Below are 26156 nucleotides of genomic sequence, written 5' to 3' on the forward strand. Positions count from 1 at the left end.
TCACTGACCCCATTGCTATTTGTATTTTGAGGGGGCGGGGATGGGCAGTTTAAGACCAAACTCTGCAACATCAATTTTAATTGAACTTTTTCAGCGTGCACTTCAATGTTGACAGTTTGGAAGAGATGAATTCATTGTGCACTTCATGTATACCTTGACAAATCAATGTGTGATAGTTACACGATGTCCTTACCCATGATCTGACCACAAATAACGCGGGCTCTTAAAAAAGTAATCTGAATTATCGTAATTCTCTTGAATGACTCGTAAGTTGTTTCTGATTTGAGAATTAGAGGCGTTCGTTAAGCTTTTTCTGACCACAAAGCTTCGTAAAGATGCCGCCCATTCTTGATGCTTCGGAGGAAAAAACAAATGGCTCAAGGCTGTTGCGATTAGTGATTGATGGAGGGACATACGTGCTAAGAGAGTTTCTGCATTCCATTCATCCTCCTGCAGCATTACAGGCAGTGTTCAACAACAACAAAGGAAAGCTTACAAAACTGCATTCGACGAAGAAAATTATAACCAGAAGTCAGTGGGAAATCCTATTTCCCCCTTCAGGTGACCCACCAGACTCGAAATCATTTGATGTCACACTTCTGCATCTGTTACTACGGGAATTTTGCAGTTTGACGGCGCCTTCAACTGGCTGGCACAATTTACCTGCAGACAGCGATGTTAGTCCTCAGGCGAACATTGTCCGAATCAAATGTTACAGAAATGAGCTTTGTCACAGTGTTTCTACAAGCATTACTGAAGTCGAGTTTGAAGACAAATGGATGGTCCTTTCTTCGGCACTGGTTGCCTTGGGCCTCGACCAAAAGGACGTAGACCGCCTGAAGACTGAACCGATTGACCATGACACTGATCGTCGTGTAGAGGAGGAAGTAAATAAGTGGAAACTTGAAATTGAACCACGATTAGAGAGCTTAGAGGAAGACGTAGTGAAGATGAAAGGTGAAATGTCGCGGAATCAAGCAGACCAAAATACTTCTGAACTTGCAGACTGTCTTCCAGATAAAGTTGCAAATGTCTTTGGTCGCTCAAAAGAGATACAGCAGGTCATCCAGCCCATTGTAACCAGGCATGTAGGCACTGTTATAATAACTGGGGGACCAGGGTTTGGAAAGACAACCGTGGCTAACAAAGTGGGGCACGAGCTGGCCACCAACCCAGAGAATGTTGTTTTGTTTTGCTCTCTCAGGACGAAAGCAACAGTAAATGAAGTAGCTACCTCAATGATCCTTACGTGCAGCAAAAACCACTTTCAGCCACCAGAGAACCCCCAACACTGGCTTCGAAATTGGAGCAAGCAACAGCAACAAAGGGTTACCTTCATTCTGGACAGTGCAGACGATGTTCTCGAATCAGGCGACCGAGCTGGGTTTGCAAGCCTTTTGCAAGACATGAGGATGTTAGCCAAAGGTAATGTTACTTTTGTTGTCACTTCTCGAAAAGTATTTAAGCATTCAAGCCTGGAGATGGCAGAAGTAAGAGTAACACCTTTATCCTCCGATGAGGCAAAGAAACTTGTTGAGTCTAAAGTTGATGAAGGTGTGCGGGTGAAGCTCTCTCAGACAAAGAAGCTAGTTGAGCTATGTGGTTGTGTGCCTCTGGCTCTCTGCATCGTTGGTTCGTTGCTTTCAGACGTCTACACTGAAGATGAGCTGATAAGACGTTTGGAGGAAAAGCCAATGGATGTCCTTAAAGAGGATTTGAGTGATGACAATTCCGTTGAAAAAGCAATAAAAACTTCCTTTGACTCCTTGGGTAAAAGCGAACTAGAGGCCCTGCTTCTTCTGTCTGCATTTCCTGGCTCCTTTGATTCTACTGCTGCTAAGGCTTTGATTACATCATCATGCACTGAACAGCCACAATTGATCCTTCGTTCCTTGAAGAACCGGTCACTCGTTGAGATGACAGCTCCACAGAGATATCAAGTCCATCAGCTGATCCAAGCATATGCAAAGAAGATTGACCAAACCAAGTATTCCAAGGGAGAAAAAGAGGCCTTTGCGCACTTTATTTCCCGCCTTGCAGACAATGCCAATATATACTGGAGCAAAGACAAGTGCAAAGAGTCAATTGAATCGTTTAATGAAGACAGGCACAGCTTTGAGTACTTCCTAAAGTTTTACCTGCAAGGATTAAACTGTCAAGATCATCAATACCTCATGACAAATTTGACGACCTTAGTGGAGGAGTTTTCCCAAAAATGCCTGTATCTGGAAATGTGTCTTCTTCCAAGCATTTATGTCAAGCTCCTGGAAACATGGCTTGACCTTCTAAAGTCCGACAACACCCCACAACAGCCCACCAGCAAGATAGTGGAGCTTTTGTGCTTGCTTGGGCATGAAAAAAGAAAAGTTGGAAATCGTGATCAATATAAACACTTTCTAGAGGAGGCCATAAAACTGCACACAGAAAATCCAAATGAGTTTCACCGAGAAAAGGTATCAGAAGCCTTTTTTCGCAATAATTATGCTCGATTTCTCTCCGAAGAGAGGAACTTTGATAAAGCAGAAGAACAATTTGACATTGGTTTGAAAGTATGTGAAAATTATTTGCCTAAAGATCATGTACAGAAAGGTGTCACTTTGCTTTATTCTGGAAGAGAAGACAACCGTCGTAATGAACGTAATGAGGCCGAGAAAAAGTTGAATGAAGCATTGAACCTTTTTCAGAAGGGTCTTGGCACACATGTTATGACTGCCCTTCTTCTGAAAGATCTTGCAGATTTTCACCTTTTCCACGGTGACAAAAAACTGGGATCTTCAGAGGACCGTCAAAACTCCATTAAACTGTATGGACAAGCACTCGAAATGATGGAAAATCTTGGCATTAAAGACCACAAAGAGTGCATTCTGCCATTTACCAACCTAGGAATTTGTCATCAACTGCAAAATGAGCTGGAGGAAGCAATGAAATTATATCAAGCATCTTTGAACATTGCAGAACGAGAATTAGGAGAAAATCACCGGTGGAAGATCTATGTGAAGGTTCAAATGGCCTACTGGTACAAACAGAATGGAAATATGGTAGAGGCAAAAGCATGCAAAGAACAGGCAATGAGGATGAGTGATGCACTTGGACTGCCAGATCATCAACCACCCAACAAGTTTTTGCTAAAGAAAATTTGAGACTCTGACAGAGCAATGTGTGAACTGGAGGATGACATATTTAATTGATCTTGTGAGTTTGGCTAATCACAGTATTTCACTTCTAAAATAGTATCTTGTTGATTATGGATAGAATTTAACTTTTCGAATTTTCGTTCAGTCTCTTGACATAACAAGCAGTTTGCACAACAGAATCTGAGACTTCCATAGAGCAATTTAGTTACATTGAATGGGTGAACTGACGAATACTAAAAGATTGTATTAAGGGAATGTCAAATGATCCATAGAAATTCAGTAAGCTTTTTGTTGAAGTAATATTTTCTACAGAAAAGGTCATGCATATCAGAGCAGTTATGATGAAATTTTCTCTATATCTTCCTACAGGGATTTAGGCTCTAATATTCAATTATGAAGTATGTGTGCCACAGCCCTGGTAAATAATTATGGTAGAAAAACAAATCATTTGTGGCAATAATTGCTCGATGTTGACTAAACACCTAAAACTGTCACTAGAGTGTATTGTGCCTGTCACCAATATTGAGAAGGGGAAAGAGGGTGTGGTTTTGTATAAAGGGGTTATGATCAAAATTTATAGTTTTAGAATGTGCGTCATTAAATGTGACAGAGACAGTCACTGTAGTTTTTTTCAGGTATAACCTCAAATCCTATATTCGCTAAAATCAGGTTATCAGATGTTATTTTTCCACACCCTAACCTGTTTCAGAGCATATAACAAAGTAGTTTAATGGTTAGTGTTAGCAGGATCAGCCAGACCAGGTTCAAGCCTGGTTGGAGTTTTTGTGTTGCGTTTTTGGGCAAGTGATCACACTTCATTCTCACCGTACCTATTGTACCTTTCTCTGTCAGAGCAACCTGACTGCCAAAATGCTTCAGTTGGGGGTACTGTGATGGACTAGCATCTCATCCAGGGGAGTAGAAAGAATTCCAATCGCTGCATTCTAAGGATGTACTTAAGTATCAATGGCACTGTACCATTATCAACCCCCTTCAAACGGTTTTAAGATTAGCAAAAAGGAACTTCACGGGTTTGAAGGTAGTGGAAGCTACTCTAGATCGTGATATTCATGTAATAGTTAATTTTTCATTGAAAGACGGTTTTGTCTTTTTTAAGGTTGATTAGGTATTCACAGTGTTTTAATCTATATGCAAATTACGTTTACGGAATTGTTACTAAATTGAGCCAAAAGGCCTGAGAAGTGAAATATTTTTTTTATAACTGTATTTTCATTATTAGTAGTGTACATTTGGTTTACCCGATATACAAGGGTATAGAATTTTGTATTTTACAGTTTTCATGTTTATACTGAATGTTAACATATCGTAACTCTTAATTCCGCAAAATAAGTTCATGTAGGCTTTTAGAAATTGCATAGGGTACCTTGAGTCCCTTTAATATAAAAACCCATGGTATATTACGTAGTTGCAAGTCACGTTAGTTAAGGAACAAACTTGACTTGACTTCCATTTTGGTCTAACTATTTTTAATGCTGCGATAAGTTAACTGGGATAATTTAGACTTTGGCACAACTCACATTTTGTTTTGGTAATGTTGTCATGTCACGCTCCGTCAATACGTGCTTACAAATTGATTTCGGTTATTACACTCGAGAACATCGCGTCTACAGAAACATTTCGTGAAACATGTTACCGTAAAGGTTCCTCAAGTTTAAAAGCCAATGGTAGTAGAGGGTCTTACTGCAGACCGAATCGAATCATGGTGGCAGCCACGTCGATAACAACTAACCGCAGAGGGCAATATAACACAAGTCTACAGAACAATAGTTTCATGAGACACTCTGCTGCCCTCAGTCAGCTCTCTTCCCAGTCAGTCCAGTCATCAAAGCAGCGGTGATTGTTACACTTAAGATGGCTTTGATTGTTTGCTTTATCTCGGCAAAGTTCTCTCTCAGAAAGACAACTATATAGCTCAGATGTAGTTTGGTGTAGGCTTCAAAGTTGACCTCTGATTTCCAGTACTTCGTGCTCGTAGCTTCCATCTCGTGATTTAAATTCAAGTTCCACTCGTTCGCTTCCTGATCGAGTCGGAAGCCGCCAATGACTGGCGACCAATCTTGCTCCAATGCAAAATTGACCATAACTCGCTAGAGTATTGGCTTGAGATGGGAGAAACTCAGAAACAAAGCTCACCTCTGAAGCATCGCCGTCTCATCCAGTAATAAATGTCGACGCGGTCAAAATTGCAAACTTCCCGCGGGGCGAAAGCAGAGGAGGAATGTCAATTTTTTACGCGTTTGGTGCCTGACCTGAAGTGAGAAATTATTTCTCGCAAGCCTCAAATGCAGGGCTTAAAGTCTCGCATGAGCTATTTAGCACGAGTCATAATGCTAACGTTACTGTCGGATGAATACAGCGTAAACAGTCCCTTAGTACGTGCATGCATCCCTCCATCAACCAGCATCCTTGGCCGTCTAGCTTGTGCCATTCGTTCTTCCTTCGATGCATCAAAGACGTTTCTTTTTTGCGCCGTCAAAATTAAACACAGCCTGGACGGGAAATTCTTAGAAGCAAGCAACCATCGCAATCGACTTACTAGGAAACCTCTCTGTCGCATATCAACGAGTTGATTGGCAGTAGCATTTGACGATCAGTTCTGGGTCACTACTCTGCCCTATAACAACCAAGTGTAAGGTTCTTATATTGTTTTCAACTGTCAGTTCTCGTGACATCATGACGCCCGGTATAGTCAAGCCGGGGACATTGTTTACGTTCGGGGGTTGAAACTACACTGCATGCGAAAAGTTATCAGACTATATATGTAAACTTTACATAGTCCTATTCGTTTCAGAATTATTCGCTCTTAAGGAACCCGCTAAGCGAAGAAAACATTCTTAAAGTGCCACTGAAACGAAATTTTCGTACTCTCTTTTATTAGCCCAATTTGTAGTTTCAAACGTGCTTAAAATAATGGTGAACTTTATTTCTGTCAAATCCTAACGGAAAGTGCTTTTTTTTAGCTGCTGAAATCGACTTTTAGGAGCAAAACTGTGTCCGGGCTCTGGAACCGAATTTAAGGACCTTGTGACGTCACTGGTATTCACGCAAGAAGCGCTATAGATTCTCTCTTGTTTTCACTTGATTTATTCAAGTCTATTTTTCATATTGTCGATACCTGCTAGTTTTCTACCTTGTAATTTCTGTCCAGTCTTGACAGGAAATACATATCATGAACGTTGGAGGGCGTCAAAGAGTGCAGATTCACCAAAATAAATGCCACAGATTAGAACAGCTCAGTTACTTTTCAAACATCTTGAGTACTCGATTGGAGATTACGAAGACGAGTGTGGCAACTTTTATATCACGTCCTAAAGCCTAAACACGATATTTCGTCGTCTGTTTTCAGCCTGGTTCTGAAATTTGGATTCTCACGTTTATCTAAGGTCTATCACACAAGGTTCGAATATATCCTCGGCAACTTTACTGCAGTAAAAGCCGTAAGCGCATCAGCCATCCGCACAATCACGAAGTTATTAACGGTCCACAAGCTTTGAGTCGAGTACTTCTTTGCACACAGAGGGCATCTTTTTATGATACTAATAGGTGAGAGTTCTTGTGGTAGACAAAATGTGTCTTTGAAAATTGTGATCCGCAGCAGGGTTTGCTTTATCGTCGCATATGTATCAGTGTAAACAAAGCGCGAAGTTCGCTTCTCTTTTACACGTATCTCCCAATTGCAATATTTCACGGTCGATGGATTACTTTGAGTTCTTTAGCACATACTTATGTCTATGATCTTCATTTAATGGTATCCAAATTCAAAGCAATTCGTTAAAACGTCACTAGTTTACACTCCTTTCGAAGGTTTATTAAACAGAATTTGAACTAATTTGCATATATCACCTTTCGCCGTCGACATTGTCACGCGTTCTCTCGTTTCCTGAAAACATACGTGTAGGGTCATGGCAGCTTAGTTTACCTTTATAGTTTAAATTCGCTCCCTCGCATAAAAGAAGAGCGTTTCTTAAATTGTTGCTGATTTGATAACTTGTAGGATGTAACAGATGCAACTGGACTAAAGGTCACTGTGGCACAATCTCGTCCGCGGTGAAACTCACAAAGCGTCCGGTTTCCTCGAAGCGAAGCGACTCGAAACTCGAAGCGTTGTTGCTGCGATTCGTGCAGCAGCAGTCCGGATAATAATTTCAAAAGCCGCTTTCTCCTGTTTTCATGTCTTTTTTACTTTATGAGTGTAGGTATTGTTTAATTGAGTGGTGGCCATTTCACCAAGAGTCCCGATCATTTTGCGATCTAAGAACTCCCACTCGTTTGCTTGCTTACATAAAATATCCTGCAAATATCCAATTAAATAGACTGAAAAGCCCCAGGATCGACTCTCCACCTCTTCTTGTCTAAGGCTACTGTGATTATCTGCTTTACAGCTCTGAGATGTCCTTAAGATGTTTTTTGGGAGACTTCGAACAGTATTCTCTTCTCCCATAATCACTCTAAATTTTCAGCGCGGCATGAGAGTAATACAACCAGTGACGTCACTAGGCTGTTTTGGTCGCGCCAAGATGGCCGCCAATTTTGGGCTTAACCAGCCAACTTCGAACGGCTGAAAAAGCAGTTTTCGCTTAACGTATGCGAAAAAAAAGTCCGCAGTGTTTCCAAGTAAGGTTGAAACTTTATTACTAAGCAAAAATCTCATATACGAAAATTTCGTTTCAGTGGCACTTTAAGCTGCAAGATTGGCTCCTTAAATGTTTCTCCGTTTGCGTGAACTAGTAACGTAAAAGAACATTTTGTTACCGAGAAACCAAAAAATGTTTCGGAAGTTTCGAAACATTTTGCTTTACCAGCAATTGTTACTCCTCAGTTAATTCGCGCGCAAAGGAAGCAATGTTTCCGCAATAATGTTCCGTCGTTTGTGGAGTGTTTAAACGCGACGTTTAGAGAAATGCCGTGCGAGCGAAAATAGAGAAAGAGAATAAGTACAAGTTGAAACGCCACTTCACAACAACATATAACTGCGTCAATTATTCAACACGATTAAGTTAAACGCCCAGAAGACTGTTTGATTGTCTGTAAGCGTTTTTAATTGAGATCAAAAAAGGAACTGTAGCAAATTCTTTCTATGTAACATTTTCACAGCCCAATATTTGTTACAGCTGATCACCTAACGATTTTGAATGTCAGCACTTTCTACAAACAAACTATTTCAGAGAAATGTGTCTGGGTAAAAATTAAGAAATAATTTAATTTCAAATTTGTTCGCTAGTAGACTTATAGACCGTCGAAGTCTTCTATTCATCTCGAGTCCTTTCTTCATGACTTTTTTCGCTTCCTCCGCTCTTCCAACGCAATGGTACAAGAGAGCCAGCTGAGTCTCAATCATCACTTTCCATTTATGATCATCTTCTAACTCAATGTCAGCCACTTGTTTCGCTTTCAGTAACAAATTAATTGCTTCTTCATAGTTCCCTTTCTCTTTGAGGCAAAGTCCGTAATTTTTTAGGGTCAAAATGCTTTCCTTGTGGCCTCCCATACCCAGTTTCTCCATCATGGTCAAAGCCTCTTTGTAGTGCTCAGAGGATTTGTCTTCATCAGTGGACCACATGTCAGTTCCATGGACGAAGTGGAAGTCTCCAATGGCTTTATGACTTTGAGCTGTCATAAAATGCTCGCCGAGACAAAGTTCAAACAGGCTCCTTGCTTCCTCAAGATGCAGGATACTTTTTTGGTGTCTTCCCATGAATAGCAACGTCGCTGCTGTTTCAGGATGTTCATTTAGCTTTTTCCTGCATAGGTCTAAAGCTATTCCATAAGCTGTAGTGGTCAGCTCCCACTTACGAGGTAGCATTTTTCCAGAAAGAAAGCGTGCGTAACTATTAAAAAAAAAGACCTGTGACAAACCGTTTGTTTTAAATTCAGTGTAATTCTTGCGATAAACAAGCTTTGCCTGTTCCATAAGATCTTTGTACTGTGCTTGGTTGCCCACTTTCCTCTTTTCATGACCAAGAAGACACAAAAGGTCAACTGTACGGACGGGTTGGCTTTCTGCGTCAAAGTGATTCAAAAGCTTTTCCAAAATCATAATGTAAAAGCTTGGCAGAAGACACATTTCTAAATACATACATTTTTGCGGAAAATTGTCAAGAAACCTACTAGTAGATGATTGTAGGCAATCCACATCCCGTTTCTCCATCTTGTTGACATAGAAATTCAGAAAGTACTCAAAGTTGTGCCTGTCTACATTGAAGGCTTTAATGGATTCTTTGCACTTGTCCTTGCTCCAGTACATATTAGCATTGTCAGCAAGACGAGAAATAAAGTGAGCACAGGCCATTTCTTCTGCTTGATTAATCTCTCTGGAATACCTGTCTTGACTAACCTTCTTTACAAATGCTTGGATAAGCTGATGGATTTCATATCTACATGAACTTGGCTGCTCCAAAAGAGACCTGTTTTTCAGCGAGCGAAGAGTCCGCACAACTGGCTGAGTTCTAGTATCCACTCCTGCTGTAATTACAGCTTCGGCGGCATCAGAATCGAAAGAACTTGGAAATACGGACATGACGGCCAGTGCCTCTTGTTCTGCTTCGGTCAAGAGATCAAATGAAGTCTTGATTGCCTTTTCAAGGGACATTTCATCATCTTGAAGGACCACTAAAGGCTCCTTTTCAAGACTTTTTATTAATCTGTCTTCTCTGTAGTCAGAAAGCAGTGAACCAACAATGCAGAGCGCCAGGGGCACATAGCCACATAACTTGACGATCTTTGCCGTCTGAGAGAGTTTCTGTTTAGTTTCTGCGCTGTGGACCTTTGAAAGCAGAAGATCTGACGCCTCACCGGGAGACAAACAAGCCAGTCTAATGTTCATGATTTCAAAATCATAATTAGGAGCATTGACCGTTTTTCTCGAAGTAATCACAAATGTCAAATTCTGATTTGATAAAGATCTCATTTCCCGTAACATATTGACAAATTGAACTCGACTACCAGACTCAACGACAGCATCTGCATTGTCCAAAACGAATGTCACTTTCTCCATTAATTGTTTGCTCCAGTTTAGAAGCCAGTGTTGAGGATTCTCTGGCGGTTGAGAGTGGCTTTTACTGCAGGTAAGGATCATTGTTGTGGCTATATCTTTCAATGTTGTTTTGGATGCAAGAGAGCAACACAAAACACTCCTACAGTCTTCGGATTTGGCAAGCTCGTGAGCCACTTTGTTTGCCACAGTCGTCTTCCCAAAGCCCGGCCCACCAGTTATGACAGCAATGGAGACTGTTCCACTTTGGACAGCTTCTACTACTTGTTGAATTTCTTGTGAACGACCAAACACATCTCGAACCTCATCTGGAAGACAGCTGGAGAGCTCACAAGGAGCAGTATGCCCTGAAATAGGCGCCTGAATGTGCATTTTCAGTTGCTGAACTTCCTGCTCTAAGGTCTGTACTCTTGGTTCAAAATCAAGCTTCCATTTGCCTACTTCTTCGTCCACTCGTCGCTGGGTGTCGTGATCAATGGGGTCCGTCTTCAGACGATCTATTTCCTGTTGATCAAGCCCTAGGGCTACAAGAGACTGAGAAATTTTGTTCCACCTGTCTTCGAATTCTACATCAGGAATGTCGGTAGAAATACTATGGCACAAATCATTACGGGAGCATTTAATTCGGACGATGTTTGCTTCACGACTAGCATCGGTTTCCACAGGCATTTTGTTCCATCCTGTCACGGGCTCAGTTAAACGACAAATTACACGGAGCAATAAATGCAAAAGCGTAATGTCGAATGTTTTCGAGTCTGGTGGGTCGCCTGTAGAAGGAAACAGTTGTTCCCACTGGCCATCGAATATTTTCCCTCTCTTCTTCAAGTTCTCAAGCGAAGCCAAGTTGTTATTTAATACTGTTTGTAAAGCTGAAGACGGAATAAAGGAATGAAAAACTTTCCTCAGGGCTTCTGTTCCTCCGTCAATTAGCAATCGCGCCAATCTAGAGCCGTTCGTTTTTTCTTGCGATGAATCGAAGATGGAAGACATTTCTGTTAGATACTTCTTTTTCTTAAGGACAGACGCAAATGTTGCAGAATTCTCGGAAATCGAAGCAACGAGATCAGACACAAATTTCTAAGAATCTGCCGAGGTCACCAGACTTCATAATAAGCCCACAGTGCATCAACAACATGGAAATTTCTGGTTGTCGGGCATCACAGTGGCATGTCCAACGCATGACTATATATGGATGCATAACGTTAACGTTACGCAACCTCAGAAGGGAGGAGCTGGCCTAGGCCTGGGAACTAATGTTGAACGCCATAACACGTGAGCTAACAATGCCCATAATACCTTACGATACTACAGAGTACGCTTTTGGGCTTCTGTGCGAGAATCTTTCTCGAAACAGCTCTCATTCAGGTATCGTTTGGAAAAGCCTTTGAAGGGGGCAGATATCAGTGTCATTTAAGGTCCGATTGCATGACTACAAATATATATAAAAGGTCATCACAGGACGCCACGGGTAGTGAACTTCAAGGAGAAGATGAGTCTGTTAAACTTGGCTCGAGACTAACTCATTACAGGAAATTAAAGTTTCATGAAATTAACGCGAATTTTAAAAATTTGCGTAAATTTAAGTCGCGATCGTAGAAATTTTTGTCAACGTTAATTTCCGAGTCCTGTTTACGACCTTAATTTCCATTATTTTCGCGCCAAATTCTTGATACCATGATATGCCATACTCATGAAGGAATTTTACAAATGGCTTGGAACAGATCGAGGAAAAAGCATTACCATTTTATAAGGGATTATAGTCGTTGTTGTGGAAATAACGCCTGAAAAAAATTCAGGCTTGAACTGATGGGGTTCGAACCCATTCAGCGATCTTTATACATATTTTCTTTACTCGCTGAGTTGTGAAGTTCGGCGGGATACAGACATGGTTTATGGTCATGCTAGGAGTTCATGCGCTCCTGGTCATACATAAAACGAACTTACCAGTTCGTTGTGTAGTTCGGCAAACGGCCATGGTTTGTTACAATGCACACGTCACGTACATTTCTATTATAAACTACCAAAGCAACTAATGCCCCGCCCACACTGCGCCGGAGATATTTGAAAACAGAGGCGAAAACGCATCAAATGTTTTCTGTCCCGCACACTAAAACGCAAAGCCGGCGTTTTCAAATTCCTCCAGTTTGAGGAGCGTTTTCGAAAAGCTCCCTTTTCGTGACGGATCAGTGTGGACGGTACGCCTAACTGTAGAAATAAAGCTGTGTTTTCAAGTTTCTCCGGCGTAGTGTGTGGACAGGGCCTAATACTCCAACACAATGATAAATCTATGATTACTAATCAGCTACAGTATAGTACTCAGTCCTCGGTGTAGTAACATCATTTAACTCCTGGGGTATGGACTCTTGGGATATACCTCTTCGAGTCAATTTTAGTCCCCTACAGGCCAATAAAGATTAATCTACTGACAAGGCCATCCCCTTTTTTTTCTCTGTTTAGCGTCGTCCGACCGACCCAGATTTTCGCGTTTTCAAAAAAAAAAAAAAAAAGGAAAGTTACACAGAAGGCAATGAAGGCAGTGACACATTATTTCAAACACTTGTCACTTTAATCTGAAACATAAGCAATTTTTTGCCTTACAAATTTTTAGTTTTTCCCTGTTCTCGTTTGATTTTAACAACGACGTCGACTTTTTCCTTCCTCCATTGCCGCGATGCTGACTTTGTAGCCACACCTTGTTGTTTCCAGGCTCCACGGATATTATGCTGAGGTACCGGGCCTCCCAGCTCCAGACTCCTTTTCCAATTTTATTTTTGTTTTTTTTTCCGTTTCCGACCGACCGACCTAAAATCAGAAAACGCATTCGACAATAAACGAAAAAAAAAAACGGGGGGGGGGGGATGGCCTAAAGCCGGTTTAGCTAAATTTCAGCTACAAAGCAAAGGAAGACACTCTGCCGACACTGGGATGATTTAGTAACTCCAAACAACTTTTCACAAAGTCCGGGTTTTCAGAATTTCACCATGAAAATTACGAAGTTTCAGTTGGAATCTCTTTTAAACCCTTCGTTTTAATTTACTGCATCGCTTAGCGGCTCTTCACTTTTGCTCCCCAGCATTTTCTTTTCCTTTACTTTATAAGAGTCTTTTTTACGTGAGTGGTTTTAAGCTCGTGATTTGCGCGTCAGTATGACACAACGTAAACTACGTAATTTTCTCTATTGCCCTGTAACAGGCCATACCAATAAACACGGTATTATTTTATTTATAAACTCTAAAAGATTTTTGCAGTGCAATATTCCTTTGGCCAGATTGGCAAAATCAGTGCAGCCAGACCAGAAAGTTTCACTTCTGAAGTGAATTCAAATAAGACATAACCGATAACAATAATGAGGTAACATAACGCTTACATAACTTGACAATTATGGCCAAGAGGTCACCGACTGTCGAGATAAATTTCCTCGACTCAATGATGTTACTAAAAAACTGATTTGTGCAAACGGTGTGTCTTAGTGTGACTATAATTTCCTGCTCCGCAATTGTATTTTTTAAAATTCCGACAGCTGTTCAATTCAAAGCATTATGCCCAAGGTATGATTGGTTCAGCAAAATCTTAAGAAACAGCCAACATAAATGATTAAAATTGTCTTTATCGCCACTAGCGAGTATACGCTCAATTCAAATTTCCGACTCCTATGACAGTTTTCATTTTCCCAAGCAAATATTTTGACACAGTTTCAATTCGTCCGCTTCCCTTTCGTTCTCAGCCGTGGTTTCATTTCGGCGGATGTTTAATGAAGCATTTTTTTTTTGGCGAATGCTTTATTTTTGTACAAAAATATGATCATCTTGACCGGGTAACTCTAAATCTGCACTCTTACATGTAGAATATATGATCGTTCAATTCGCTCTCTGTACAGAATTGAAAAAAAATAATAGTAATAATAAAATAAAATAACCTCAAAATGACAACAGAAAAAAAAGATAAAAATAAAGAGATTGACTCGTTTGTATGATTTTAAGACCCTACATTTCCCCATGCGGGAAATTAGTGAAGTCAAGTTAAAGTTATTCCTCTTCTTCTTCCTCGTCAAATGAGTCCTTGAACTTTCCAGTTTTCTTTCTGTATTCTTTGCCCTTCCCCGAGGAACCTAAAGTGTCAGATTTTTGCTCCGGCTGAACATTATGAACGAGCGCGAGAACTGGAATTTTTTGTAGCGTTGAAGAAGAAGCACTACTGAGCGAACGGCTGTCTTCGGAAGCGACTGAAGCGCTATCGGGTGTTTTTGTCGACTTCGCCGCTAAATTTGCCGCCGTTTCCTCGGTTGGTGCTTTAAAATACTGTCCTTTTTTCTGAGCCGATGAAGAACGGCAGATTGGAACTAAAAGTATAACACAGAATGACAGGGCTCCGAGTGGTACAAGAACTGTTCCAACCAACGTAAAATCGTCCAGCAAAGTATTAAACGTGATGGCGGTTTGGTCGACCACTGTTCTTGTGCCATCGCTCTTCTCCAGGTAAACAACAGACCTTCGTGGGATCAAGTAGCCGACTAGCATGAACGTGACGCCGATTAGAAGAATTAAAATGGAGAGCGTGAGCAAAACTAGAGTCTTTCCGCTGTAAATCGAAGACATGGACGCGCCACATTTGCACTCGTAAGGGCAGAGTTGTTGATCACCAGGCGTGTCTCTCGCGAACATGTGATGATGTAAGTAACGAATGCCGAAGCGAGATTCATCGCGGGATGTTTTTTCGCGCGTGGAGCGCGAACGCGTCTTTCGAGTCTTTCGCGACTGAGTCATGATAATCAAAAAACCTTAAAAAATAATCTATCTGAATCACGAGTGTATATAATTTGTAAAAAAGCGGCGACTGGCGTTCGCGTAAAATTTTTATCTTCTAGAGCAGATTGTTAGCCAGCCACTTGTTCCGACCATCTTTAGCGTTACCCTGGTAGTGTTTGCCGTGTATTTCTTGATGGCAGAAAATGTCAAAATCTTGAACAAAGAAGCCAAGTGGAAGAGTAAGCTTGTGCGCCGTTGGGTTTGAAAATAATTACACCCTTTTCTTCCAGAGCCGAAATAAAACTAACTTTTTTGAGTGTCCGTGAATCTCCCAGCTGTATGAAGCTAAATGTTATTCATCTCTGTGATCTACATTCGCCGTCTATTCACGTGCCAAATGTAAAGTAAAAGCCACGCTTCGATCAGGATTTTCTTTAAAGCCCCTTTAAAGCCATACCTGAGCAGGAACAATATTCGTCCCGTTTCTTGAAATGAACTGGGAAAAGATTTGGCGATCAGCTAGTTTCCTTTTTCATGCCACTCTGGCAGTTGATTTGAATGCGCTTAGAAACATGTTAATATCTTTTGTTTGCCCTGATCAGCTGTTGTTTCGCGATCGCGTTTTCCTTGCCCGACGCGCACAATTTTCACCCTTCAAAACAATCTTTACCGTGTTGTGATTGGCTAGTGTTGTCCAAATTGGGATAGTGGGCCTCCTGACTGGTTGAAAGTCGAACAATGGCTTTCCTTGAGGATTGTCCACGTGGCGGGAAAAATCTAATATCATACATTGCATCGGCGATAAATAAAACATCCCCCGGGGAATTACCTCTATTATTCGCTCAAAAGAGAGCGACTTAAACAGAAAAATAGAATGATTAAGAGATAAACTCCCCCGACCGTCTAAAACGCCCCCATAAACGATTTATCAGCGAACGTTTCTCCTCACGAAAAAAAATCGAGGAAAAAAAATCATTTGTCTCGAATTTGTTTACTTATTCAGAGTCAACAGTTAGAATTTCGCGGAACAAAGAATCGATAGGTTCAACTGATAAAACACAAAAAAGTGAAATAAAATAAAATCGGAACCAGCTTTACTTACTTATTCAAGAGCGCCGTTTTGGAGGTTTAATATCCCTGTTTTAAACAAAAGCCAGCCAAAATTGCATTAACCTTTGTATGACATTTCCAAGGTAACCAGCCGAAGGTTTCGACAATATACAATGTGTGCATGATATTCAAATCCAGTCGCGATTAATCTTCTCTCTCCTTTTAAAATTACTAACAAAGTAAATAAATATCAACCTCGAAATTAACGCAAAACTTCTAACGAGGTACACAAAGAGGGAAACAAACTTTCCTTTATCCACTGCAGACGGTATGTAAAAGTTTTGAATCAAACAAGTGTCTTATAAATTAGTTATTCTTTTTACTTTGTTCCAGCTGATTCACTTGCCGTCCTCATTTACATCTCTTTAATGTTTTAATCAAAAATACTGATGAGTTCTTTAATTCTATCAAAACCAAAACTCGTGAAAAAAAGGCAAAAAAAGAAACGAAAAAAAAAAATGAAAAAATTCATCAAGCGCGTGTTCTTTTCAGTTACTGGTGCCGCATTGGATGTTTCTACGTCTACGATTTTAGTGAATATAGGGAAGGAAACCTGTGCGTGTTAGTATGCTAATGAGGAGTGTTTTTTATTATTATTATTTCGCGAGGCAGACACGAGCCTGAGTTATTCTAGTGGGAGGTTATTAATCCAAATGTATGGGTAAATATAAGGCCGGAGGCGAGCGTTTACACTAGAGAATTGAGAACTTAATTTGTCAGCAGTCTGTTCATCCACCCACGAGAAAAATAGAATTGATAAAGAGCCCGAAAACGTTGATATTGGCACAGGCTAACTTTTGAACTTTCTAAACAGCTTTCTAACTAACTTGAGTATTTGAATAGGTGGGTGTGTAAATACTTAAGGGTGACGTTTTATATTTCCTTGATAACAACAGCTAAGTATCTACGTTAGCTGAAATTTTATACTAATAGGGTCTAAAACCGCTGATGAGCAATTCTCTTTCCCTGAAAATGATAGGTTAAATTCTTATAATGAGATCAAAAGCCGGAAAAGTATACAGTGAAACCTGTGTTTAGCGGACTCTTTTGGGACCCTCCGCACTAGTGTCTGCTTAATACAGGGTGTCCTCTCAAAACAGGTTCTAATGTGCTGCGCAATAATAGTTAATTATCAACTCTCTTGTAACACAGTGTAACACAGTGTAACACACTGTAACACAGTGTAAGATCAAACACTGCTCATAGGAGAATGTCTAGTCAGTCAATGCATCAATCTGGAATACTCACTTAGCTTTAAAACGACATCGCTGAACAATGTTGAAGGAGTCTCAGCAAGACCTTTAGAAGTAAAAAGCTCTTGAAGTGTCCACTTATTGCAGGTTTTGTGCAACAAAATGGCTTAATATTGGTGTCCGCGTCCGCTTAACAGAGGTGTCCGCTGAATGCAGGTTTATTTTACAGCAAATGTGGGAAGAAAATCTTGGGACTTCAGCTGGTGTCCAGTTAATAAAGGGTGTCCGCTTAATATGGGGTCCGCTTAATACAGGTTTCACCGTAGTTTTAAATGTATAGTCGTCGGCTTTTCTTTCCTGTGCGTTTCAGTCACAGTATTGATCGAAATGAGACATCGATATTCCCCGGCCATGCCCTGGGCATTTAATTCACCTCGTTGATGTGTCCCGAGGGGCGGAATTTGGAATTAGGGGGTGGTCATTATAGTTGGAATTTGTCACCTGAAGGGAGGGATGCCTCGGGGAATTTGACTCAAGTTGCTCGAAATCGTGATGAAGCTAGAAGACATCGAAATTCCTTGTGTAATGTTTTGTCAAGAAAAGAAGAGCTCTCCAGATCTTTGTGATATCTTTGGAGGTAAATACATAGTTTTGCTCAGGAAAATGTAATCACTTTTACATTTTACAATTCTTGGGACACAGTATTCCCTGTGTCTGGGGTATCCCAGGAAGGGAAGGGAAAAACATTTTTCGACCTTTTTGGTCCGCGGGAGCTGAACAACCAAAACTTTAACATTTCAAATGCCCTGAGGAATGTCGAAGTTTCGAATCAATAGCTCGATCGAGTTTTAATTACAGAGTTAATTTCTGCCGTAAAAATTACTTAATTCAAGCCACTGTGCAAGAAGGATCGGAACCAGGCCTTAGCCTGAGCTCACGATACGCGGCCTGGCTTCTAAGTCTGGTCAGTCCGAAGAAAGCACGTTACCAAGGCGACCAGGAGTCAGACAGCAAAATGGCGGACAGCGTACAAGTTGAAGAGCCACAAAGAAGAGCTGTTGGAGGAACTATAACAACAGGAAGGATTCACAAAGGTAACGATTTAGATGATCAGCCATATGTGATTCAGTGACTATGACTAAAAACGAAAGTTGAAGTGATTTCCCTTGATAGATGACAATTAAAAGGGAAAACATTTGCGTTCGATTTGGCAAATATGATCTGCCAGCAGTCAATGAAAATGTTTTAAGTTTAAGCTTAAGCTTAAATAGAAATAAGGTAACACGTTTTCCAAGCTGTTTGGTTTGCGTAAAGCAAGTGTCAGACTAAAGTAACGCCATCTTGCTTTCGTAACTATATCAGTCGTTGTCATTTGTTTTCATATTATTGAGCGGTGTGAAATGTTTTGTACCCCGAAAAACTTTGATGTATTCTATGATTGATTGATCGGACGTTTGAACAGGGAGTTCTTTGTTAAATCTTTTCTGACGGGACTTATTTACTGCCAATGTAAGCTACCTCATGGAAGCTTACTGAAGAGTATTCAATTATTCAAATATAAACCCCACATCTCCCTCCTCAAGAGAAACTTTGCACCATTCAGAAATGCAGAGAAATACAAGAAAAATATGATCTTTGGGCGTACTTTGAGAATTTCATGTTACAGATTTTCAGCTGATGATGCATTATTTTATCTTATAACAGGTCATGGAAAGACAGCGGCATCAGCTTCTATTCCAAGTAAATATCAGACAATAGTGAGTGACAACTCAGAGAGGAAAGGTTTCCTTTCAAGATCCAAGCGCTTTGAAGGGATGAATGTGGTATGTACAGTAGAATAAGATTTGCTCCTATATGCAAGGCATAGGAAATTATGAACTATGTGTACTTAATTGGCCACTCCCCATTGGGGCTTTTCAGGACCAATGTAAACAAACAACGATAAATAAATATTCACATAAACATAACTACCCTAGGTTAAGAATCCCAACTGGCAGGTCAGGCATACCAGTTGGCTATTTACAAGTGCAGCTGAGAAGTTGAACTTTGAGCTACCAAGAACAACATCAGCTGGTGGTCAGAATGGGATTTGAACCTGGGACCTACGGATTTCAAATCTGGCGCTCTAACCACTTGGCCACGCTGCCTCCTGTGACGCAAACTCAAAGCCATGCCATACTTACATGTATTTATTGTCTAGTTACACTCTAAGCTTTTAAATGCACCACTATATTACCTGACTATAGTTATCTGACTGTATTACTGCACCCATATTCACAATTAGCCAATCAGAAGCCGAGTCTACTGTCCTGATATCCTGTGATATCAAGTCACTGACCTGATATGACTACAATATCATAGTCACTTGGCCGAATACTGTTTCTGGTGCGCTTTGGCCGCATATCAGGTTGGTTTGGCCTTGCCATGGGTATTTTGGCACAACTACTGTACGTATTGCCAAAATATGAACCATGGCTTACCAAACTCGCTTGATATGCCATGGAAGTGTATCATAAAGGTATGATTAGGTGTAAGTATCTATTAGGCTACTGAAATTTTTCTTTTGTGATATTTGGGTTTCTTTTGTCATTAAATTTATTTATTTGCTTGGTTTTTTATAATTTGAGCAAAATCAAGTGTTGTTGTTATTGTACTGGAGCCATTTTTCAATTTAACTTCCTTGAGATTAATGTAAGCAGTGTAGTATTTTTAATAAAACATTGTACAGCTACATTTACTTCTTTGCAACACATTAATGCAAGGTTTTTAATATCTTTTATTCAGAGTGCAAACCCAGGACCCGGGACTTATGGTGAGCTGAAATCAACTGAAACTGCAAGCTCTTCCTTTTCCAAGAAAGGTTTTGGTGGATTTGCCTCCAAGGTTAGCATTAAATTAACAGTAAGAAATAACCTCCCAAGAATAAGACTACCAATAATTTGCAAATTTATGTAACCTCTATTAATTTGATTATTTTTTAGGACTTAAACCCCAACATTTATCAACTGAAAGTAACCTGCTGCAAAAGGAAGTGGGCCACCCTAGATTAATGTTCTCATGATTAGGAACTGTTACTCATAAAATTATCTAGAGCTGTTTGTGCCACAAAGTTCAAGATCTGCCATGATTATATGACGACTTCTGAAAACTCCCAGTGGAGTGGGAGGGGTGAAGTGGGATGATTAATCAAATGGTTGAATACGTAAATTGTGTATGTAGTAATAATTATTATATAATAGCTAACTCATTGTATAGTTACAAGTTATGGCAGCTTGGAGGGTTATATTTTGAATAAATTTATTTTTCTTACTGATGTATAGCTACATAATAATTTTGCTGCAGGCACGGCGTTTCCCAAGAGGAGTTAAGAATACAGGTCCAGGCCCAGGTAAATTACTTTGTATGCACAATCCCCACTTCCTGCTCATCATAAGCTATCCAAGGTATGCAGAATTTCCACTGCATTTTCAGTGTCGTTAAGATATGCAGTGGTGCAATGTTAGTTCGAGATCTAAAATTTATGGTTATGTGACATCATTGCCATTGTTATCATTTGTGGTCATGTTCTACTGACAGTGTTGTAAGGGCAGATTCAGACCTTGAATCGAGTTGGCTGTTATCTCCATGTAATTTATATTAAGACAAATATTTTTTTCAGGTCTGTATGATCCCTCAGTATCAAGAGAACACAACTTCAACAAATCTACTGTCACAAGGTACAAGTCAAGTAGGATGGTGACTTTCTGAAACACAATAAATTGTTTAGTCTCTAGTTTGCAAGGTCACATGTAATATTTTCAAAAGAACTAAAATATAATCCTGCCAATATTCAGGAGGGCTCATTGTACTGTTCCAGAGCATACAGTAACACATATCTACATGTATACCCTTCCCTCAGAAGACCCAGGCATATTTTGAGTACCAACCCCTCTGGAAATTCCCATTTACCTTTCCTTCAAAATTTGACCTTTGAAACCTCCTACCCTCTTTAGTCTCTTCAGATCTTTTAGGGTGTGCATATTTTCAGGACCTTATTATTACTGCAATAATTTAAAACACTTTTTTTGCATGTAGGAATTTCCACCTTCCAATTGCTTTGCAAAGGGACATAAAAAAAGAACAGTTTCCAGCACCTAACCAATATTCAGTAAGTGCTTTTTTGTCATTGATACCTTGTAGTGACAATCATGGCCAAACAAAGGCTATGAATGTGTACAGACTGAAGCATATCACCTAGTCGAGGTGATATGCTTTTGATGTGTATTATACATGTACCCTTTAACATGTACATGACTGTGTTCAGCTGCAAAAATCAGCCATGGCAGAAAAAGTTAAACCTCTCTTTGGAAAACATTTTATCAGTAAAATGATGTTGTTGTACATGTTGATGTTTTTACTAGTAATCATTTGATACAATGTATTATAAAGCTGAAGCTGTTTACATGCTTAGCAGACCTATGATACTATGTATGCCGTCTAATTTGAATTTTCATATTATGTTCATGACAGGTTGGTCGAACTACAGGAAGAGTTGTTTATGACAATAATGTTGCAGCTTGTGCTGCATTTCAATCAAAGTAAGAAACCTTTGATGTCATTACCAGTTCATAAATTCTACTGATAATGGTTGTGTCAAGCTGGGAAAACTGATTAATGTTCTCAGAGTTCTCTGGGCAAAATTTGTCATTTTACTAACAATGATTGTATTATTAAAATTGATGAAAGTACCGGTAACTATTGGTGACTGGTATTATTTTTCACTTTTTCAGATCTAAAAGGTCAAAGGACTGGAGTACTGGAGCAAGCTATGGACCATCTCCATGTAAGATACATCAGTCTGTACCTTCTCTTTGAAAGTCACCTTCCTATCATAAATTAAAACTGATTTTACTATGTAATTCAGACACACCACACTTACCGGTATGACTAATAATATGCATACATGTATGTAGGTACACTTGTTCCAGTGAGTACATATACTACTTTAAAGAGGTTCTCTATGGTGGCCATGTTAGATGGCAGGAACAATGAATAGCTGTTATTGCAGTTACCAGTGGCTTGACACACAAACAAGGCGAAAGGGTCAATTCTGCATTGTATTGACCCTTTTGCCTTGTTTGCGTGCCTTTTAAAACAAAAGAATATTTGACTGCAGAATCAACTGCAATAACAGCTGTTGAAAATGGGAACATAGTAAATTCACCTAATTATAAACAATTATTGGATGAGGTTTTTGTGATACATTGTATCTGGAATAATCAAAGTTGAGGGTAAGTGTTATCAGCCGAAGCCAAAAACACTAACCAAGACCTTGTTTTGTTATACATTCCAAATCTTTATCTTCAAGCAATTCCTCAATTTCTTGCTGGGTCAATAAAGCAAATCGAAAAGTCCCGTTCTTACTTCGCTGTCTGTGAACTTGACATTGCTCTTGGAAATCATACATTGCATGCACAACCTACAGATTATTCACTAATCTGCGAGCAGACTAGTGAATAATCTGTAGGTTGTGCTGTTTCCCAGAATTAACTGTAGGCTTTTCACCAATGACAAGACAGATGATGACTACAATGTATTATTAATAATGAAACAAATTCTGTTGTTGCTGCCATATAACATGGCTGCCATGCAAATCTCTGTGTATCTCATGTTTCCAGTTTTGGTCCCTTAATTTCAAATGTCAAGTTGGTTTCTTATCATTTTTTCTCACCAAGGTCACTACACAATCAATGACACGCTTGTAACAGATTCACCTAAAATTGCAACAGCACCCTTTAAGTCCACAACAGAGAGAAAAATGATGCAGTCTCCTGTGCCATACCCTGGGCCAGGGTCATATAAACCTTTTGAAAAAGTAGATGTCTGTACATCAAAGGAGCAACCAGGATTTCAGTAAGTACAGTATGGGGATTACACTAGATGGTGATAGTGGTATTCCTTTTTGTCAAGCTAACTCTGAGTTTTGTAATCAAAGTTTGGCTTTACTTAATGAATATCCCATAAATTTAAACAACTGCATGATTATGTAAAATGTACACCATGTATTTTCTTAGTTTGATCACGCATCCCAATAGAATCACAAAACATTTTGTACAATACACCCACCACCCCTGTGACTAAAGGTAGTCTGAATGAACTTATGAAATAAGAGCAGGGGGAACAGCCAAACCTAAGACTGTATAAAAATAAAGCTGGCACAGTCATACACATTTACAAGGGAAAACCTGAAATTTGAAATAAACACCCTGTACAATTAATATTGTATTCAAAATATAAACCCAATAAATTTTTATTTAATAGAGGGTGGACTTTTTAGTAACTTCTTTTTCTGGACCATAGAATGCAGCTGGAAAAAAATACTTTGGTTCAAAAAAAAGCTACATAACTATATTTACTGGACTGTGCATTGCAAATTAATAATATTATTGTGTTAAAAATTTTGTGTACAAGTTTGACTTTTTCCTTACTTTCTCCTTGCAGTAACAAGCACTACTTGTGTATCTCGGCACCTGCGATGCCCCTCCCACCCCTTGAACCTATGCCAGGTCCTGGTCATTACAATGTGGTTGATTATGAAGGCCCCCCTAAACACTACATGTCTAGTTCTGCCTTCGTCTCAACGACCAGTCGATGGACAGGGGGAGTACTTGGAGAGGAGGACTCACCAGGGCCAGGTATGTTAACCACAAAACAGACAGCAATAGTAATTAACTACACGGCCTGGGACCAGGTGTGGTTCATGTTGTACTTATCATTAAGATAATATAATACATGTATGTCATTTTAATATACACTGTTGTCTATTTTAATTGTGAAATATGCATGCCAATCTTTTTCAAATGAAAAAGCAAACAGACAAAAACAAAAAGTGTGATTCAAGCTGCTTAAAAATGATCTAACATGCACTTTGATTAGAATTTTTCATTTTGCCCTTTCTGTTCATTGGGGTTTCCATTAATTACCAAGAGGGAATCTCTTTAGCACTTTACTTATTAAAAATTTGACATTGTTACTAAACAGTGTTTCTGAAAAGTTTTCTCTGCCTAAATATGTACCGGTATGTACACATACATTGTATGCTAAAATTGCCATTGGCAACATCAATGTTGAAGAATCAAAAAGACAGTACCCACAACTGAGCACAGTTTGCTAACCAACAATAGTTTCTGCAATATTATTATCAATGGTAAACCTAATTTTTTGCAAGTCCACGGTAAGGCAAGAGTGTTCATTGCTGACTAATTAAAAGATATAAGAGTTACTTTTGTATTTAACAGTTATCGCAACTTTTTGATTCATTACAGCAACCTATCGACCACAGCATTATGGCAAACAGTCGTTCATCTACAATTCACAAGGAAGATGGATATAGTCTACATCCAATTTGCAATTTGCCTTTAGTGGATTTTATTACCAAAATAATTTATGGACTTACTTAAAGTTATTAACAAATTAATATACTTGTTTTAAAACATAAATAACTATTGATCAAAATAGGAACCAGATACAATGTACATACATGTAAAGATGTGAAAACTGTACTGTTATATTTATTGTCAATTTCTCAGTCTGTAATTTTGGTGTTTCTAGATTGCAAATTGCTCATATTCATACATCACATATTTTCATTGCCTAATAAAGTATATATTAAGTGCATGTAGATAAATGCAAAAGCTTAGGTTGTACATTTTAAAGCTTGTGTAAATATTTCAAAAACTAAAGTTATGTAACACTTACAGATTATGATATATGTGTTTTTTTTAGTTTGAGCTCTGAAGAAAATTGAGTTTCAAGTTCCACCATGATTTTAAATTTTAAACTCACATTTATCAACCAGGTTGTAGGCACTACAGAATGCATAATTCTTTAATATTATAAATATAATAAAATGATTTTAGCCATTGCTCCCAGAACCAAACACCAATCCCAGTGTGAGTACTTTTATAATGCAAAAATAAGACTTTATACTTTGGGATTAGAAAAATGTATTTTTATAAAATAATGTTGAGAGTTTTTTCATGCATGGTGTTAATGCATGTGAGGTTTGAAAAATAAAATTGATGTTAATTACAGGCAGGATGCATGCTAAAATGTGTGCTTTTGCATTTTTAAGATGCTGTATTGTGTTGTACAGTTTTGTGGTGTATGGATATGGGAATGCAGCAAATTGCCACTGACTGGCAGCTCCCAAACAGGTGTAAGTTGAAACCTTCGTAAACACTTGCTTCAAGTCCTTGCACCAAAACTGTCCAAAGCCTCCCTTCAAGAAAAACTCTTGATCATGGCTAGCTGCACATTCTTCTCAAAGTTTCTTTTAGTTGTCGTACCCATAAGTGGAAACTAGATATTATGCACTTCTTGGAGGGAGGGGGAGGGAATTTTGTGAACCAGCATCCTGCACAATGTTTAATTCATGAACGAGTGCGTAAATGCTTTGTGACAGAAATTGATATTTGAGGTACCGGAAGTGCAATTCATCAAGTTTAAACAAATAAAATCATGACCCTGTTGGCATTTGGATATCTGACCTTATAGATTTTTATGCTTTTATTTCTCTGTGTTCTTCTAAGATTTAGTTTCAATTGAGAAGATATATCAACCAATCAAGACAGTGTTTAACCACATTTCCAAACACCTCAAAGTTTGTCAAAAATACTCTGCTACGCGTCGTATTTTCAACTCTCTTCTTGGTGTTTGGAAATGTGGTCAAACACGGTCTTACGAGTTTGATATATTACCAGCACAATCTACAGATGAGACCTTTTGCACTTTCTCACCAAAATCTAAATACTTTTTCACTAAATTTATTTCCTGAGAGGCCCACTAAGATGACTGACAGCAGCAAAAACCCCTAACACTGGTTTTGAAATTTAAATTTCCGAGTTCCTACGATAACTTTATAGGAGGCATTTTGGTCCAGCTGGGCCGAAGACAGGGGCAGGGCACAAGACAGAAGTGTTTG

General features: G+C 39.3%; 5 protein-coding genes across 7 annotated transcripts in view; 3 read left to right on the forward strand and 2 right to left on the reverse strand.

Moving 5' to 3' along the window:
• The window catches only part of LOC145462727 (uncharacterized), a 179673-nt gene that overhangs the window by 60913 nt on the left and 92604 nt on the right, over positions 1 to 26156 (forward strand). The window lies entirely within an intron of this gene.
• Positions 59 to 4189, forward strand: LOC145462736 (uncharacterized). Its single transcript, XM_081446328.1, has one exon. It carries the CDS (start codon positions 336 to 338, stop codon positions 3138 to 3140), a length of 2805 nt encoding a protein of 934 aa, XP_081302454.1. The 5' UTR covers positions 59 to 335; the 3' UTR covers positions 3141 to 4189.
• LOC145462734 (uncharacterized) lies at positions 5933 to 11763 on the reverse strand. Its single transcript, XM_081446326.1, has 2 exons — positions 7833 to 11763; positions 5933 to 5988 (listed from the first exon to the last, which is right to left on the reverse strand). The coding sequence occupies exon 1, from the start codon at positions 11134 to 11136 to the stop codon at positions 8317 to 8319; it is 2820 nt and encodes a 939-aa protein (XP_081302452.1). The 5' UTR covers positions 11137 to 11763; the 3' UTR covers positions 5933 to 5988; positions 7833 to 8316.
• Positions 11872 to 16003, reverse strand: LOC145462758 (uncharacterized). The gene is made up of 2 exons (XM_081446350.1): positions 15755 to 16003; positions 11872 to 15720 (listed from the first exon to the last, which is right to left on the reverse strand). Exon 2 carries the CDS (start codon positions 14907 to 14909, stop codon positions 14172 to 14174), a length of 738 nt encoding a protein of 245 aa, XP_081302476.1. The 5' UTR covers positions 14910 to 15720; positions 15755 to 16003; the 3' UTR covers positions 11872 to 14171.
• On the forward strand, positions 16418 to 25272 carry LOC145462737 (O(6)-methylguanine-induced apoptosis 2-like). 3 transcript variants are annotated; one of them, XM_081446331.1, is made up of 11 exons: positions 16421 to 18288; positions 18899 to 19017; positions 19979 to 20077; positions 20537 to 20582; positions 20853 to 20910; positions 21269 to 21341; positions 21704 to 21771; positions 21964 to 22016; positions 22909 to 23086; positions 23675 to 23868; positions 24499 to 25272. In XM_081446331.1, the coding sequence occupies exons 1-11, from the start codon at positions 18210 to 18212 to the stop codon at positions 24564 to 24566; spliced, it is 1035 nt and encodes a 344-aa protein (XP_081302457.1). In that variant the 5' UTR covers positions 16421 to 18209; the 3' UTR covers positions 24567 to 25272. The 3 variants fall into 3 exon arrangements, with proteins under 3 accessions (XP_081302455.1, XP_081302457.1, XP_081302456.1); XM_081446329.1 differs by lacking the exon at positions 24499 to 25272 and having other exon boundaries at positions 16418 to 18288; positions 23675 to 24481; XM_081446330.1 differs by lacking the exons at positions 16421 to 18288; positions 24499 to 25272 and having other exon boundaries at positions 18313 to 19017; positions 23675 to 24481.

This window comes from Orbicella franksi, chromosome 12 (assembly GCF_964199315.1).
Source record: "Orbicella franksi chromosome 12, jaOrbFran1.1, whole genome shotgun sequence".
Classification (NCBI taxonomy): Eukaryota; Metazoa; Cnidaria; class Anthozoa; order Scleractinia; family Merulinidae; genus Orbicella; species Orbicella franksi.